Genomic DNA, 13,102 nt, shown 5'->3' on the forward strand with positions numbered 1-13,102 from the left:
TCGAGTAGTGTTAGCACATGTTTTCCAACATCGTTATCACTAAATTGAATTAGTCAAATTCCATCACTATTTAACCAAAATAATAACTATGTTCACATAATCAACACAAAACACAAAACAATTGCATATTCAACGGCATGCTCAATCATCCAACACTCTTGTCTTTTCATTCAAAGCTAAAAAACTTCACTATCTTGTTTTCATCTCTCATTTGTTACAAGTTTTCAATTTTCTTCATATAGTTTATTAGATCCGATTATTCAAATTTGATTCAATCAAGCTAAACATTTAACATCAAGTAGAACCATTCAACTTTATATCAACCCCACCATTGGTTCATTTGCCCATGCAATAATACCTTGTTTGAAATTTAAAATGCCATTATTTGTCACTTTCTTGAATCAATTAATTACCATTTTTGTATGAACTTGAACTCGGGTTCATAAACAAAACCTAATTAATAACAATGTTTTCAAGGGTTTTCCTCATGTGTTTCTTGTCATGTACTATTTTTTTAATAATTTAAATTAGTGCATAGTTGCTTGTTTGAGATTTTTTTTTTAATCCAACATGACTTTTCATTAATCAATTTGTATTAGTGAGATCCACGCATTGAATTCACCTTATTCTTTCTAACCCTAATCTTGAAATCCAAAAAATTGAAAGGAAAAACGAGTCAAGTATCATTCTAACAATTTTTTTTATAGTGATGAATTAATAATATAAAAAAATATAATGGCGGCTATTATTTATTAGTAACTAAGGTACGTAGTAACCAATCTAATTTTGTTTTGTTTCATTGTATTATTAGTTTTTAACGAAAGTCTTCACCCAAACTATATTATATGCATTGATTCAAAGATGAGTCAAGAAAAGTTATGAGATGATTGAAGTGCATGAGGGTGTAATGAGGGTTGTGGTCAACATTGAACAAATTGAAAATGCAAATATGTTACATCTTGAATAATTTAGAAGTCAAATATGATGAATAGAGGGCATGTGTAGATAAACTTGAACCCTACATTTTCATGCTGAATTGCTGCACGTATCCTCCATTTACACTTGGGAAACCACCTCTGGTTAATATATGGATCAGGTGTGAGGATGATGTAAATTAATCTATTAAAAAATAATTTGTAGGTCCTCAACATTATTTTGGGTGAACTACTAGGAACTTAATTTTAAATTTAATATATATATATCATTACGAGAAAAAGAAGAAATAGAAACTATTTTTTATAGATAAAAAATAATTAGTTGCTATAGTGACTAAATTAGAGACCATTTTAGATACTAAAAAAATTTTGGTTTCTACTAAATTGTCTAATTAGCAACCACTGAGAGAGTGAACAAAGCTAGTTTTCCGAAAACAAAACGTTCTGACTTTTCTCCCCCGTATCTTCTTTTTGTGATTTTTTTTATGGACGTGCCTCCTTACCTGGGTGCAAACAACATATGAAAGTACTTGTCTGAATTTTCTCAGCGCAATAAAATTTCCAGAAAGTAGGCCGAAATTTCACAAGTGTTGGTAGAGAATAATAGCCTTGGTTTGTAAAAAATTTCTGAAAAATTCCCCCGAAATAGTTTTTTCCTGAAATTTCACGTAAGAATCTCCACTGAATTTGAGACAAAACGCGACAAATTTGAGGTGAAACGTATGAGTATTTACCTACTAAAAAAATAATCAAACAATTTTACACACAAACGAACATTCCTTTCAGTTTTGGCATTGATGAATAAAAAATTTATTTCCAATCTTGTGGGACGAATATGAGGCTCAGATCTCAGTAGACACATGAATGTCCGGTAAAAATTTCAAACCAAAATACCCAATGAGTGAGATTTTTGCTACCAATTATTTAGATTCTAAATTTGGTAGAAAAATCTTGGTTGCTAATTAGATAACAATTTACAAATCATTTAACAATAATATAAATTAATTTAGAAATATTTTTTTTAATTTCTAAAATAATCTCTAATTTAGCTACTATAACAACTAATTGTTTTTTTATAAAAAATATTTCTATTTCATGATTTTAGTAATTTGTAATTGAATTTTAAATATTTAAAGAAAAATATATAAGTAAAATTGATTATGCGTCGTGGATGTAAAAGTTAATGGTCAAGAACATTATATAGTAATTTATTCGTAAGAAAAAAATAGTTGCATTTTAAAATTCTAGTTATTTTGAAAGATCAATCCACACTAATTCCATAGATAATCTGGATTCACAAAAACTAATTAGAATTCTCACAAACTAGGTAAACCCAGTTCATTCTATTTTTTTTAAAAAATTGATTAGGTTAATTACATTTGTGATTTTATTTTTACAAATTTCACATTCAGACGGGATATTTGCCTTGTTTGAAAGAAAAATTGTTCATCAGTTTCCACTATAGTTTTGATTACGTATAATTATAGAATTATGTTAATTGAAATACACTAATATAATAGATCTTTTCTACACTATTATTTAACTATGAAGTGTTATATATAATTTAAAATACTAAGTTTTACTATATTATTTTAAAAATATTTAAAAGAATTTATAGTTAATAAATAATATGGAATCTATATTTATAATAAATATTCCTACCGAATCTTTCCAGCAGATTAAAATTGTGAGGTTTTGGGTGAACAGTGTATTCTTTAATGGCAACCGGCAAACTTAATTAGACTGACGGAGCCATCTTAGACTCAATCACCACCATTTTTAACTCGACTTATTTTATAAAATATTTTTTATTTTACTTTTTGGTCCATATTTATTCATAATATCTATGCTTTTATATAAAATAATCTATCTTTTTGTAATTGATTTTGTGTCATTTTTAATTAAATAATTTTACATTTTATTTGTACCTAGATAAATGGGATATAATTGTTATAACTGCTTTATATTACTTTTAGTTAGATAATATTATTCCTTGTTAGTATTTGATAAAAATATATAACTATATAATTTTTCTAATATATTTTTTTGTTTCCTTTTATGTTTGAAAAGGTGGGCAACAAGAATTTTATATATAACTATATGTTAGCCCTTGTCGGATAAAACAAGAGAAACATAAAAAGGATAACTGAATTGTATTTTAATTTTTTTTTTAATTTTTTTAAAGTATAGTATTATACAAGACACTGGAAAAAAAGTTTGTATGACACGCAATTTGTCAAAAATAAAAAATAAAAAAAATTTGCAAATGTTTTTTCTTTAATTAGTGCATACAACATAATAGGCAATGTAATAAATTAAGGAATAGTTAAACAAATTATGTCTAATTCTTATCAACTACTTAAGTTTTCTAAAGTGTTTTTCCATGTTTGCAAGGTTAAAATTCTATACTAGTTTGTTAAAGATCAATGTTCTTCGGACACAAAAAATTTGACAAAGTTATACACTACAAGAAAATCATTAAATATAAATTAATTTTAGACACAAAAAATAATTAGTTATCATAATGACTAAATTAGAGACCATTTTAGAGACTAAAAAAATTATTAATTTTTAAATTAGTTTATAATATTGATAAATAGTTTCTAAATTGGTATCTAATTAGCTACCAAAGTTTTAACTACCAATTATTTAGATTCTAAATTTGATAGCAAAAATATGGGTTGGTAATTAGATACCAATTTAAATACTTTTTTTATCAATCATAGAAACTAATTTAGTAACCAATAATTTTTTTAGTTTCTAAAATGGTCTATAATTTAGTTTCTATAGCAACTAATTATTTTTTGCATCTAAAATTGGTTTCTATTTAGTGATTTTCTTGTAGTGGTAACACTTACAAATAATTCTTATTCTTATTCTTCTTTTTGAAGTATGTCTTTATGTAGACACTTGTTGGACCACTACAATAAAATCACAAACTATAAATTAGTTTATAAAATTTTATTAATAATAAAAATTACTTTAGATACCAATAATTATTTAGTTTATAAAATATTATCTAACTTAGTCAATATTTTAATTAATTATTTTTGTTTCTAAAATTAGTTGTTATTTAATGATTTTCTTGTAGTGAGCTTTATGACTTTGAACTGATTTTGAATATCTTATTATTCTTTTATCGTCTATCAAGCTTGATTGTAGAGAACATTGAATGTGTTTTATGCAATATTAATTGCGAAAAATGTTTTATTAGCACCCTCTATCACTAACACAGACTTGACATTGCTTGTGTGACATTAATTGACGCTGCAGATGTGACATTTCGTGAGGATGTGACACTGACTCTATATTATAATATATGACCCGTAACACACGCAAAACTGGTTACCCGTGTGTTTGTAAGTGGTTACTTATGTGACGTTTATGGTCACCTACTCTTCATGAAAAAAACAATTAATAAGAACCATATATTACATCGGTTAGATGACAAGTATCAGTCACAGGTTCCTCCACATATACTAGCACACGCAAAATTGGTTACTCGTGTGTCTGTAAATGGTTACCTATGCGAAGTTAATGGTCACCCACTCTTCATGAAAAAAAATCAATATTTTTAATAAAAACCATGTATTACATCGGTTAGATGACTTAACCGATGTAAAAATCATATATTACATCGGTTAGATGACTTAGCCGATGTAATACCCCTACCAGAATTGGTTACCCAGCCACATGTTCCTCCACATATACTGACACAGGCAAAACTGGTTACCCGTGTGTTTGTAAGTGGTTACCTATGTGACGTTTATAACCCATCCACTCTTTATGAAAAAAAATTCAATTTTTTTAATATGGATCATATATTACATCGGTTAGATGACTTACCAATGTAATATGGGTCATTCTGAGTAAAAAAAAAATATATTACACTGGTTGTTTCTAAGAACCGATGTAATATATTCTTTTTTACCCTATTTTGAAGCTCACGCTGCTCATTTGGGAGCAATCTCATTTTGTCACGTCATTGCCACGTCTGCAGCGTCAAATGTGTATCATGTGCAGAGGGTGTCAACATATCAGAACTCATTAATTGCTTTTCTCTTCTTCATGCAACATCGTTGATAATTGATAGTACTTATCTTCCTATGTTGCATAACTTTTTACACCAAAATACGATTAAAGTGCACATCTTGTTGGGCTTATAGTTGATATATCTTTTGTCATGATATTTGGTGGATAATGCAACTTTAACTTGATTTCCAAAAAATATTTTATGTAAACTTATTTTTGACGCGAATCACCTTGACGATAGATGATAAAGACATTCTATGCAATACAAAGTTAAGTTTTGAGGACAATCTTTATATTTATATTAGCTTAAAATTTATTTACACTTATACTGTGATCATCATCAATGTTTATCAAACGAAGTATAAAATTTGAAAAATGTCATATTATCGACAATGCACTTACATTTATATATTATCTAATATTTTAGTATGATGTTTATGAGACGTGATTTCTTCATTTTATAGAATTAAATACTTAATCAAAATCACATGACTTTTGTAATTTTGTTGTAATATTTATAGAAATATTTGTTAATGTTACCAAATTTATCATTAAAATATATATACATGTATTTTTTATTTTTTATTTTATAATCCATCATTTTAGTAAATTGAACCGGATAACATGTTATTACATTGGTTTCAAGAAAATTATAAATAAAATTGTGAAACAAGCCATTAAATAAAATTTTAAAAAATTGTATGTTAATATATATATATATATATATGTTTAAGGACTCTAATAACAATAAAAGAAATAAATTTAAAAACTCATTTCACATTTTTTGAATTTCTTCAATTTTAAATATAAATTTTGACAATAGCTTATACTTTTAGAGTGTAAATGTTTATCCTTTTATTATTTTATAAAAATGCGGCGAGGAAATTAACAAGAAAACAAACCGTAATTGATCAACAAAGTGGTACTACTTTGAAAAATATTTATTTGACTCTTTAAAGGAAAATAAGAGAAAAAGAAAAGGAAAAGTCAAATTAAAATTTGGGAGCTCTTCCTCGCATCACATTAAGATATTACAATATTCTCATGCAGATACCATTAATTCCTTCTACTAATACTTATTATTCAATTAATGACTTAATGTATACTTTAAAAGTTTTCAAAATTTATCTATATGGAAAGAAAATTTTCTATAAATTAAAATTAATTTACGTACAACTTAAAATAAACAATTAGAAAAAATATATGAAAAACCCTTCACTAATTAACTTACTTATAAATCAATTTAATTAAAAAAATTAGACTAAAATATTTCTGGAGAAGTTTGTTCATACACATTCCTAATATATATGCTTACATGAACTATTACAGATTAATTATATTTCCCCCCGAAAAGAAACAGCAATAAGGGATTTTAATTATACGCCATAATTATATAAATGAATTTAATTTGAAAATAAAATTGAGAATTATTTTATCAAAGCCTTTTTTTCTGAGGCATTTGAAGAAGCATGTGGTGGCAATATAATATATATACAAAGAATGTTTTTAGTCAAAAGATAATGTATGGTGGCACCATTTGCTTTTCACCAAACTCTTCTTTATTGAAGATTTGGATGCTAAAGTTAAAGCAGATCAAATTGCTTTACTTTATTTATTTATTTATTTATATATAATATTAATTAGTATATTGTTTTTAAAAATAGGGAGAGAAACATTTAAAGTGTATTTATAGACATAGAAAAGGTTATGAAATAGTATTATCATGAAGTATAACTATTTTACTTCCAAGGGGTAGCTAAGTGCTCCTGATATATAATGATTTTGGTTATTTTGGTCTGTTATATATATATTAAAAATATTAAGTTTAAATTGATTAATTCATATTTTGATTGGATAAATTAAAATAATTCTTATATTAATATTATTTTATTATAATTAATCATTTAAATATAATTTAAGTTATAATATTAATACGTATTAATATCATTGAATTATTTTTTATTTTTTAATTTGAAAAATAGGTTATCAGATCCAAAATATCAAGTTGATTCACATTCGACACTAACTTTGTTATTCCTAAATCGGATTGTTGAGTTCCATATAATTCCTAAAAAAATTACATCCCATATGTATTATGATATGAAAAAATAATTATACATTAACAAATAATATATTTCTCCATATACAACAATCACATAAATCATTCATAGATTTATATATAAAGGATATTCAACAAGTAAAATATCAACTATCATCTTATGAAAAACTTATTAAGTTGCTTTTATTAGAGACTAACATATTATCTAATATCCAAGACTTAGCTTTACAAGTGAACTTAAGAGAAAGGATCATGGTAAGTTTATAACATCTTATATTGTGTGTCTACAACATATCATTGTGTGTAATGAACTTGAACTCCTTCATAACTTCTCACCACTTGATGTCTTAGTTTATGTAATATACACCATCAGTAAAGCTAGAAGATCTTTGTTATTACAACATAGGAGTCAATACTTAATACATTGATGAAACAACAAAATCATACATTATCCCAAATGTATGCCTCAATTTCATACAAATTCCATCATTTTCATATGATACATATCATCTGGAAACTTTACAAATCAATTAAATATACAAACTAATATTCACTTTACATTTATAAATAAAACATCCATACATAACCCAAATGATTAAAGAGACCAAAAGAAAAGAAAAGAAGGAAATAAGTTTTTTTTAAACTTAAGCGAGAATATTTTAGTTTAAGCGAGAATAAACTCGTTTAAGTTAGAATGTTTTATTTTAAGCGAGAATTGGATCGAAAGGGTTTATTTAACAATGTTATTTTCACTTGAGCGGGAACAAGATCGAAAGAAAACTTAAGTGCATGACTATTTTCACTTAAGCGAGACTTAGTTTGCTTGAGCGAAAATATTAGAAAAACTAACCTTAACATTATAATCAATTGTGTTTTCAAAGATCTTTTCAAAAATATTTCAATAATATAACTTCTAAAGAATCCAAAAAGATCAACCCAAATGCACACATCATCCTTCAACAATTTCAATCCAATCTAAACCATTCAAACTCATATATTTAGCAAACTAAGTTTAAAACCCAATTTAGCAAACTTTATATTCCAACATAAATAATCCAATTATAGGTTAACTTCTTATCTAAATTATCAATCCTAAGAATTCTATAAAAAAACCTAAATAGTTTCCCTTACCTATAATTTTTTATCCAAGAAAAATCATATTCAAGCAGAGAAGTCACTCCAAATATAGGACCTAAAACAAGTTACCTAAACATCACAAAATTTTAGTATGAGTTTTACTAAGTTGAGATGAACACTTTTCTCAACTAGCATCGCCAAGATTGATGACAAAATCGTAAGAAAAATGAGAGAAGGAAGAATCTTTAGAGTAAATAGAATTTTACTTTTTTGAAAATTTAACATAATAGAAATGAATGATTCATAATTCCTCAACTACTACAACACAAGTAAGATTAAATTTTTAAACAGACAAAGTATGAAAAGGAGAAAAAAAATAAAATAAAAAGAGAGATGAGAAAGAGATAGATATCACATGGGGATATTACAACTACTACCTACCTAATAGAAGTACTACTACTAAAGTGTAACCCTTTTACTAATAAAAGTAATAAAGTGTAATTATTTCTATTGATGTAATATATATAAGAATATAAACCAAATACACGTTAAATAGGTTTATAAAGTATTCTTTCATCCTTTCTTTTTTGTTACATTTATAAATTTATACTTGAGAAAAAGGATTAATTTTGGCAATTAAAAATAGCAACAAGAATTTGACTAGAGCATATAGAGAGTTCATGCATAATTGGGATTATGATGAAGGGAAAAGTAGTTTTGGGTGAGCAACTAATTAACCACACTTGAATGAGAAAGTAATAGCCAAACAATACCCTCCAAATTCCTTCAAAGATTCCTTTGTGTTCACACTCACACCTCTCAACTTTTTTAATTTATCTTTATATTTCTAATCTCACTTTTCACACTTAACCACCCAATTTCCATCTTTATTATACCTTTTGGTTTGGGCATGTGTTATCTATAAATAATAATAATGAGTTAATTTTTCTGATCAATTAACAAACACTAACTTTATGTTATGACTTTAATCATTATGCATGAGAGATATTAGGTTCACTCTTCTTAAAACTTTCACACAATTATTATTAAAATTTCTTATATATGTCAATATTTTTTTTTTTATATTTTGAGTTCATTATGTAAAAAATGCAACGTATTTATAGTTAGACAGCACTGATATACTGTGTTTTTATTATTTGTTTAATTTGGATTATGAGGAGAGAAAAAATTATATTTTTTAAGGCTTTTTTAAAAAAAAAATGTCTTGCAACCAATTTTCTTATATTTAAAACCTTCTAAGTTCTAACTCTCATTGTTTATTCAAAACTATCGTAAATTGAATTACTTATTTTTTTAAAAACCCTTATTAACGAAAAATTAAGTACTAACGAAAACATTTAATTTCGCTCGAAAATTTTTGTCGTCTTCTAACCGTAATGTCACATTTTATTTCAAATTTACGACCTTTCAAATTTTCAATTTATTCATGCAATTAGAAATTTCAAATATACTGGTAGGTGAACTTTGGCTAGATAATTATAATAGTAGCTAATTTATCTTGTTTTGTAAAAGAAAAAAACTAAAATTGGTATATGCTGCAAAACACTTTTAATTTTAAAATTAGGATTAACTATGTTTTTTTATACGAAATTAATTTTTATCCCTAGTACAAATTCTATTCCTCATAAATAAATAAAAAAATAATTTTAATGTGAATTAAAATATTAAAAAAAACACTAATAAGGAATCAGTAATTTCTTTAATACAAACATCAAACTAACTAATTTTTAGAGTGTGGTTTGAATTGGATTGATAATATGACTTTTTATTAATATATATATATATATATATTTTTTTTTTATTTTTTTTAGTTTAATATTATATCATAATAAATAATTTTATTCTCTATTAATTATAATTGAATATTTATTCTTATTAATATTATGTATGATATTAAATAATTTCCTTATACATATTATCAATAATAATATTGTGTATAATATTAAATAACTTTTTCTTGTTTTGTATTGATTTCTTTCATTACTATTTTAATTTTTTTTAACATTTTTGTTATTAAAAATATTGTGCAACTCCTTTATCATACACTATATATGATCTAAGTTAAATACATTATATTATCGTCACACACTTACATCATATATACGAGTAAAATAATAAAAAATATAATAATATTTAAACAATTAATTGTGATTCAATTCGATGGATTCTGAATCCCAAATCAAATTGAACCACTTGATTTTGAAAAAACAATTAATTTTAATTATTTATTATTTTTTAATTATTTTTGAATCGTTTTAGCTCTGAACCCTTCTAATTACAAGTGATATCTTAATTTTTTATAAAAAATTATAAATAATTTATTGGTATTGACTCTCTCCCTATTTCTTTAAAAAAAACAGTTTAATACACGTAAAAAATTATCATTATAGTAATTAAATACATGACACACTTTTAATTTATCTTTTAAAAAGTAATATATTATTTAATTTTTTTACATATGTAAAGTCTAAATTATTATTTTTTATTCTTAATGTTTAAATTAATATATTCTCAAACATTTAACAACAAATTAATTATTTAATTCCTTTAGTTTCGATAAAAAAAACGTGATTTATATCTATATATGTTTTCATCATATATTGATAATTTTAGTCCTTAAATAAATAAACTTAAAAAATATGTAAATTTAATTTTATTTAATTTTAAAAGGTATGAATTATTATAAGTACATTAAATTTACATTTTTGAAAAATCAAGATCAAATTCATCAGTAAGATTATAAAAACTTTGATTACATCTAACCCAAAATTTAAGAATTAAAGCATTTTTTCTAAAGAATATATTTTGTTTAATTTACCAATAAGTCCATTGATTAAAAAAAAGTAACCACAAAATTAGTCAGTCAGTGTACAAAGGAACAAATAGTCATTTGCAGCTATATAATTTCCTGTGTCTTAAAATTCTAAATTAAATTTCAATTTTTTTAAAAAAAAATCTCAATATAAATATGTTACGATAATTTAGTTTAAATACAATGCATGTAAATGTAATGTTTTTTTTCTACACTTCTAGGTATGTGTGTATGTATATATTATATAACAAATTATTGCAAAATTTAAGCGAAAGTGTGTGCAATGGTGCAAGTAAAAGTGTGATCTTGGATTTCTGTAAAATTTCATTCGGTCACGTTTTCCTTCTCTATCTGATGTTTGGAACCTTTGAAATATATGAGAATGGTTTTTTGACGTATGTTAGGTTTTTAGTAAGATTCGTGCTTTGGTTTGGTTAGTTTGGTGACTTTAGTTAGAAGTTGTTCATTATATATTTTGTATAAGGGTTGAACCATCTGAAGTGATTCACATTTATTTAATTTTTGTTGCTTATAAAAAAAATATAACAAATTATTATTAACTTTAAATATCTAATTTAAAAATTTACATTTGAGATAACATTTAACTGCATATAGATAAATAATTTTTTTACTGATAAATTAAATATAAAGTTGTATCAATAAAACTTACTCAGATTTAAATTAAATCAAAAGATTACCAAAAGTCTATTAAAACAACGTTTAATTAAAATTTAAAATGTAAAAATTATACTAAATATTTTGCATGTGATAACATTAAGTTAATTAATCCAGATGAATTACATGCAATAGTAGATAGAAAAATCAAACCGTACTAAATATTGGTACCTAAAATTCACCCAATAGCATTACATCACCCATGCACACTACTACTCTCTAACCTCCTTTTCCATCGGAGACAAAAGCCAAACGCAAAAGCCAAAAGCAGCCACTTTCCACGGTGGGCTCCATTTGACCACAACTTTTCCACGTAAGAGAGCATGGAAAGAAAAAACACAACCAAACACCTCCTTACGTGGAATAAATTAGGGTTGACTCATTCTCATGTGACTACTCTTCACCACCCATCTCTATATATCCTCCAACTCTCTCTATCCATCTTTACATTTTTCCAAAATCATTTCATTCATCACAACAAACCTTGATCATCCCTCTTCCTTCTCTCTCTTCCCCTCTTCCCCTTCCCTCTTTTTGCATATAAGCACACTCCAGCTTCTTGCAAAATGGGAAACTGCTTGAAACACCAATCGTCTTGCAGATATGACAGTGATGAGAATAGTGATGATGATTGGAATTTCGTAGCAGATAAGGGATCTTTTGCTACTGTCACCACGGAGGTGAAGATCAAGATCTCTAAGAAGCAGCTTGAGGAGTTGTTGAGCAAAGTGGACGTGAGGGAGTTGAAGGTGGAGCAGGTTTTGTCACAGTTGATGGACCACAGTGGAGGCTTCCAAACACTTCAAAGGCCCTGGAGACCAGCACTTCAGAGCATCCCTGAAGACAGTTGAGAGCTTCATCTGTATGTGTAGCTTGTTAGAGATGATGATGATGATGAAAAAGAGAATTGGCCTGTTGGGTCAATCCTGATTCTTGTTATCATGATGCAAGAGGTTTTTGAGTTATGTGGTTGGGGTTTGAGTGTTGTATTTTATAGGGTAAAACAAGGGTGCTTTGCAGATTTTGTTCTTTGTACATATACAAAACAAGGGAGTGCCCTAAATTTGTGCTATGTTTTGAGGCTTGTGATTAATTTTCTTCCTCTCTCTTTCCTTTTTTCTTCTTTTCTTTGAGTTTCTTGGATGTCAGATTATGTGTTGAAATGGAAGGAGTACTTGAACACTTTCATAAGATATAGCACTGCTTTTTAATCAAATTTTACTGTTATTAATCTGCATTAATTCAAACTTAAACTTCAATTCTGATTTATAGTGAATGATCTGCAGCATATATAGCATTCTAAAAGCAGTAAGATTTGTGAGAGATTAGGAGTTAATGGCGCGTTTGGATTTGAAATGTTAGGTAAATAGATTGATGGATCTGATAAAGCATTATCACTAAAGTAACTTTTCTTTAATAATTAGGTGTAAAGTTTGTATTCTGCAGGTTTTCTAATCTATGCAAAGAAAAGGTACATAAAAAAAGTTTACT

General features: G+C 25.9%; 1 protein-coding gene across 1 annotated transcript; it reads left to right on the forward strand.

The window, feature by feature from the left end:
• The first annotated feature begins 12,049 nt into the window (after positions 1-12,049).
• On the forward strand, positions 12,050-12,804 carry LOC137831223 (uncharacterized). The gene has a single exon (XM_068638815.2). It carries the CDS (start codon positions 12,178-12,180, stop codon positions 12,460-12,462), a length of 285 nt encoding a protein of 94 aa, XP_068494916.1. The 5' UTR covers positions 12,050-12,177; the 3' UTR covers positions 12,463-12,804.
• Positions 12,805-13,102: the final 298 nt, after the last annotated feature.

Source organism: Phaseolus vulgaris, chromosome 6 (genome assembly GCF_051622355.1).
Source record: "Phaseolus vulgaris cultivar YP4 chromosome 6, ASM5162235v1, whole genome shotgun sequence".
NCBI classification, from domain to species: domain Eukaryota; kingdom Viridiplantae; phylum Streptophyta; class Magnoliopsida; order Fabales; family Fabaceae; genus Phaseolus; species Phaseolus vulgaris.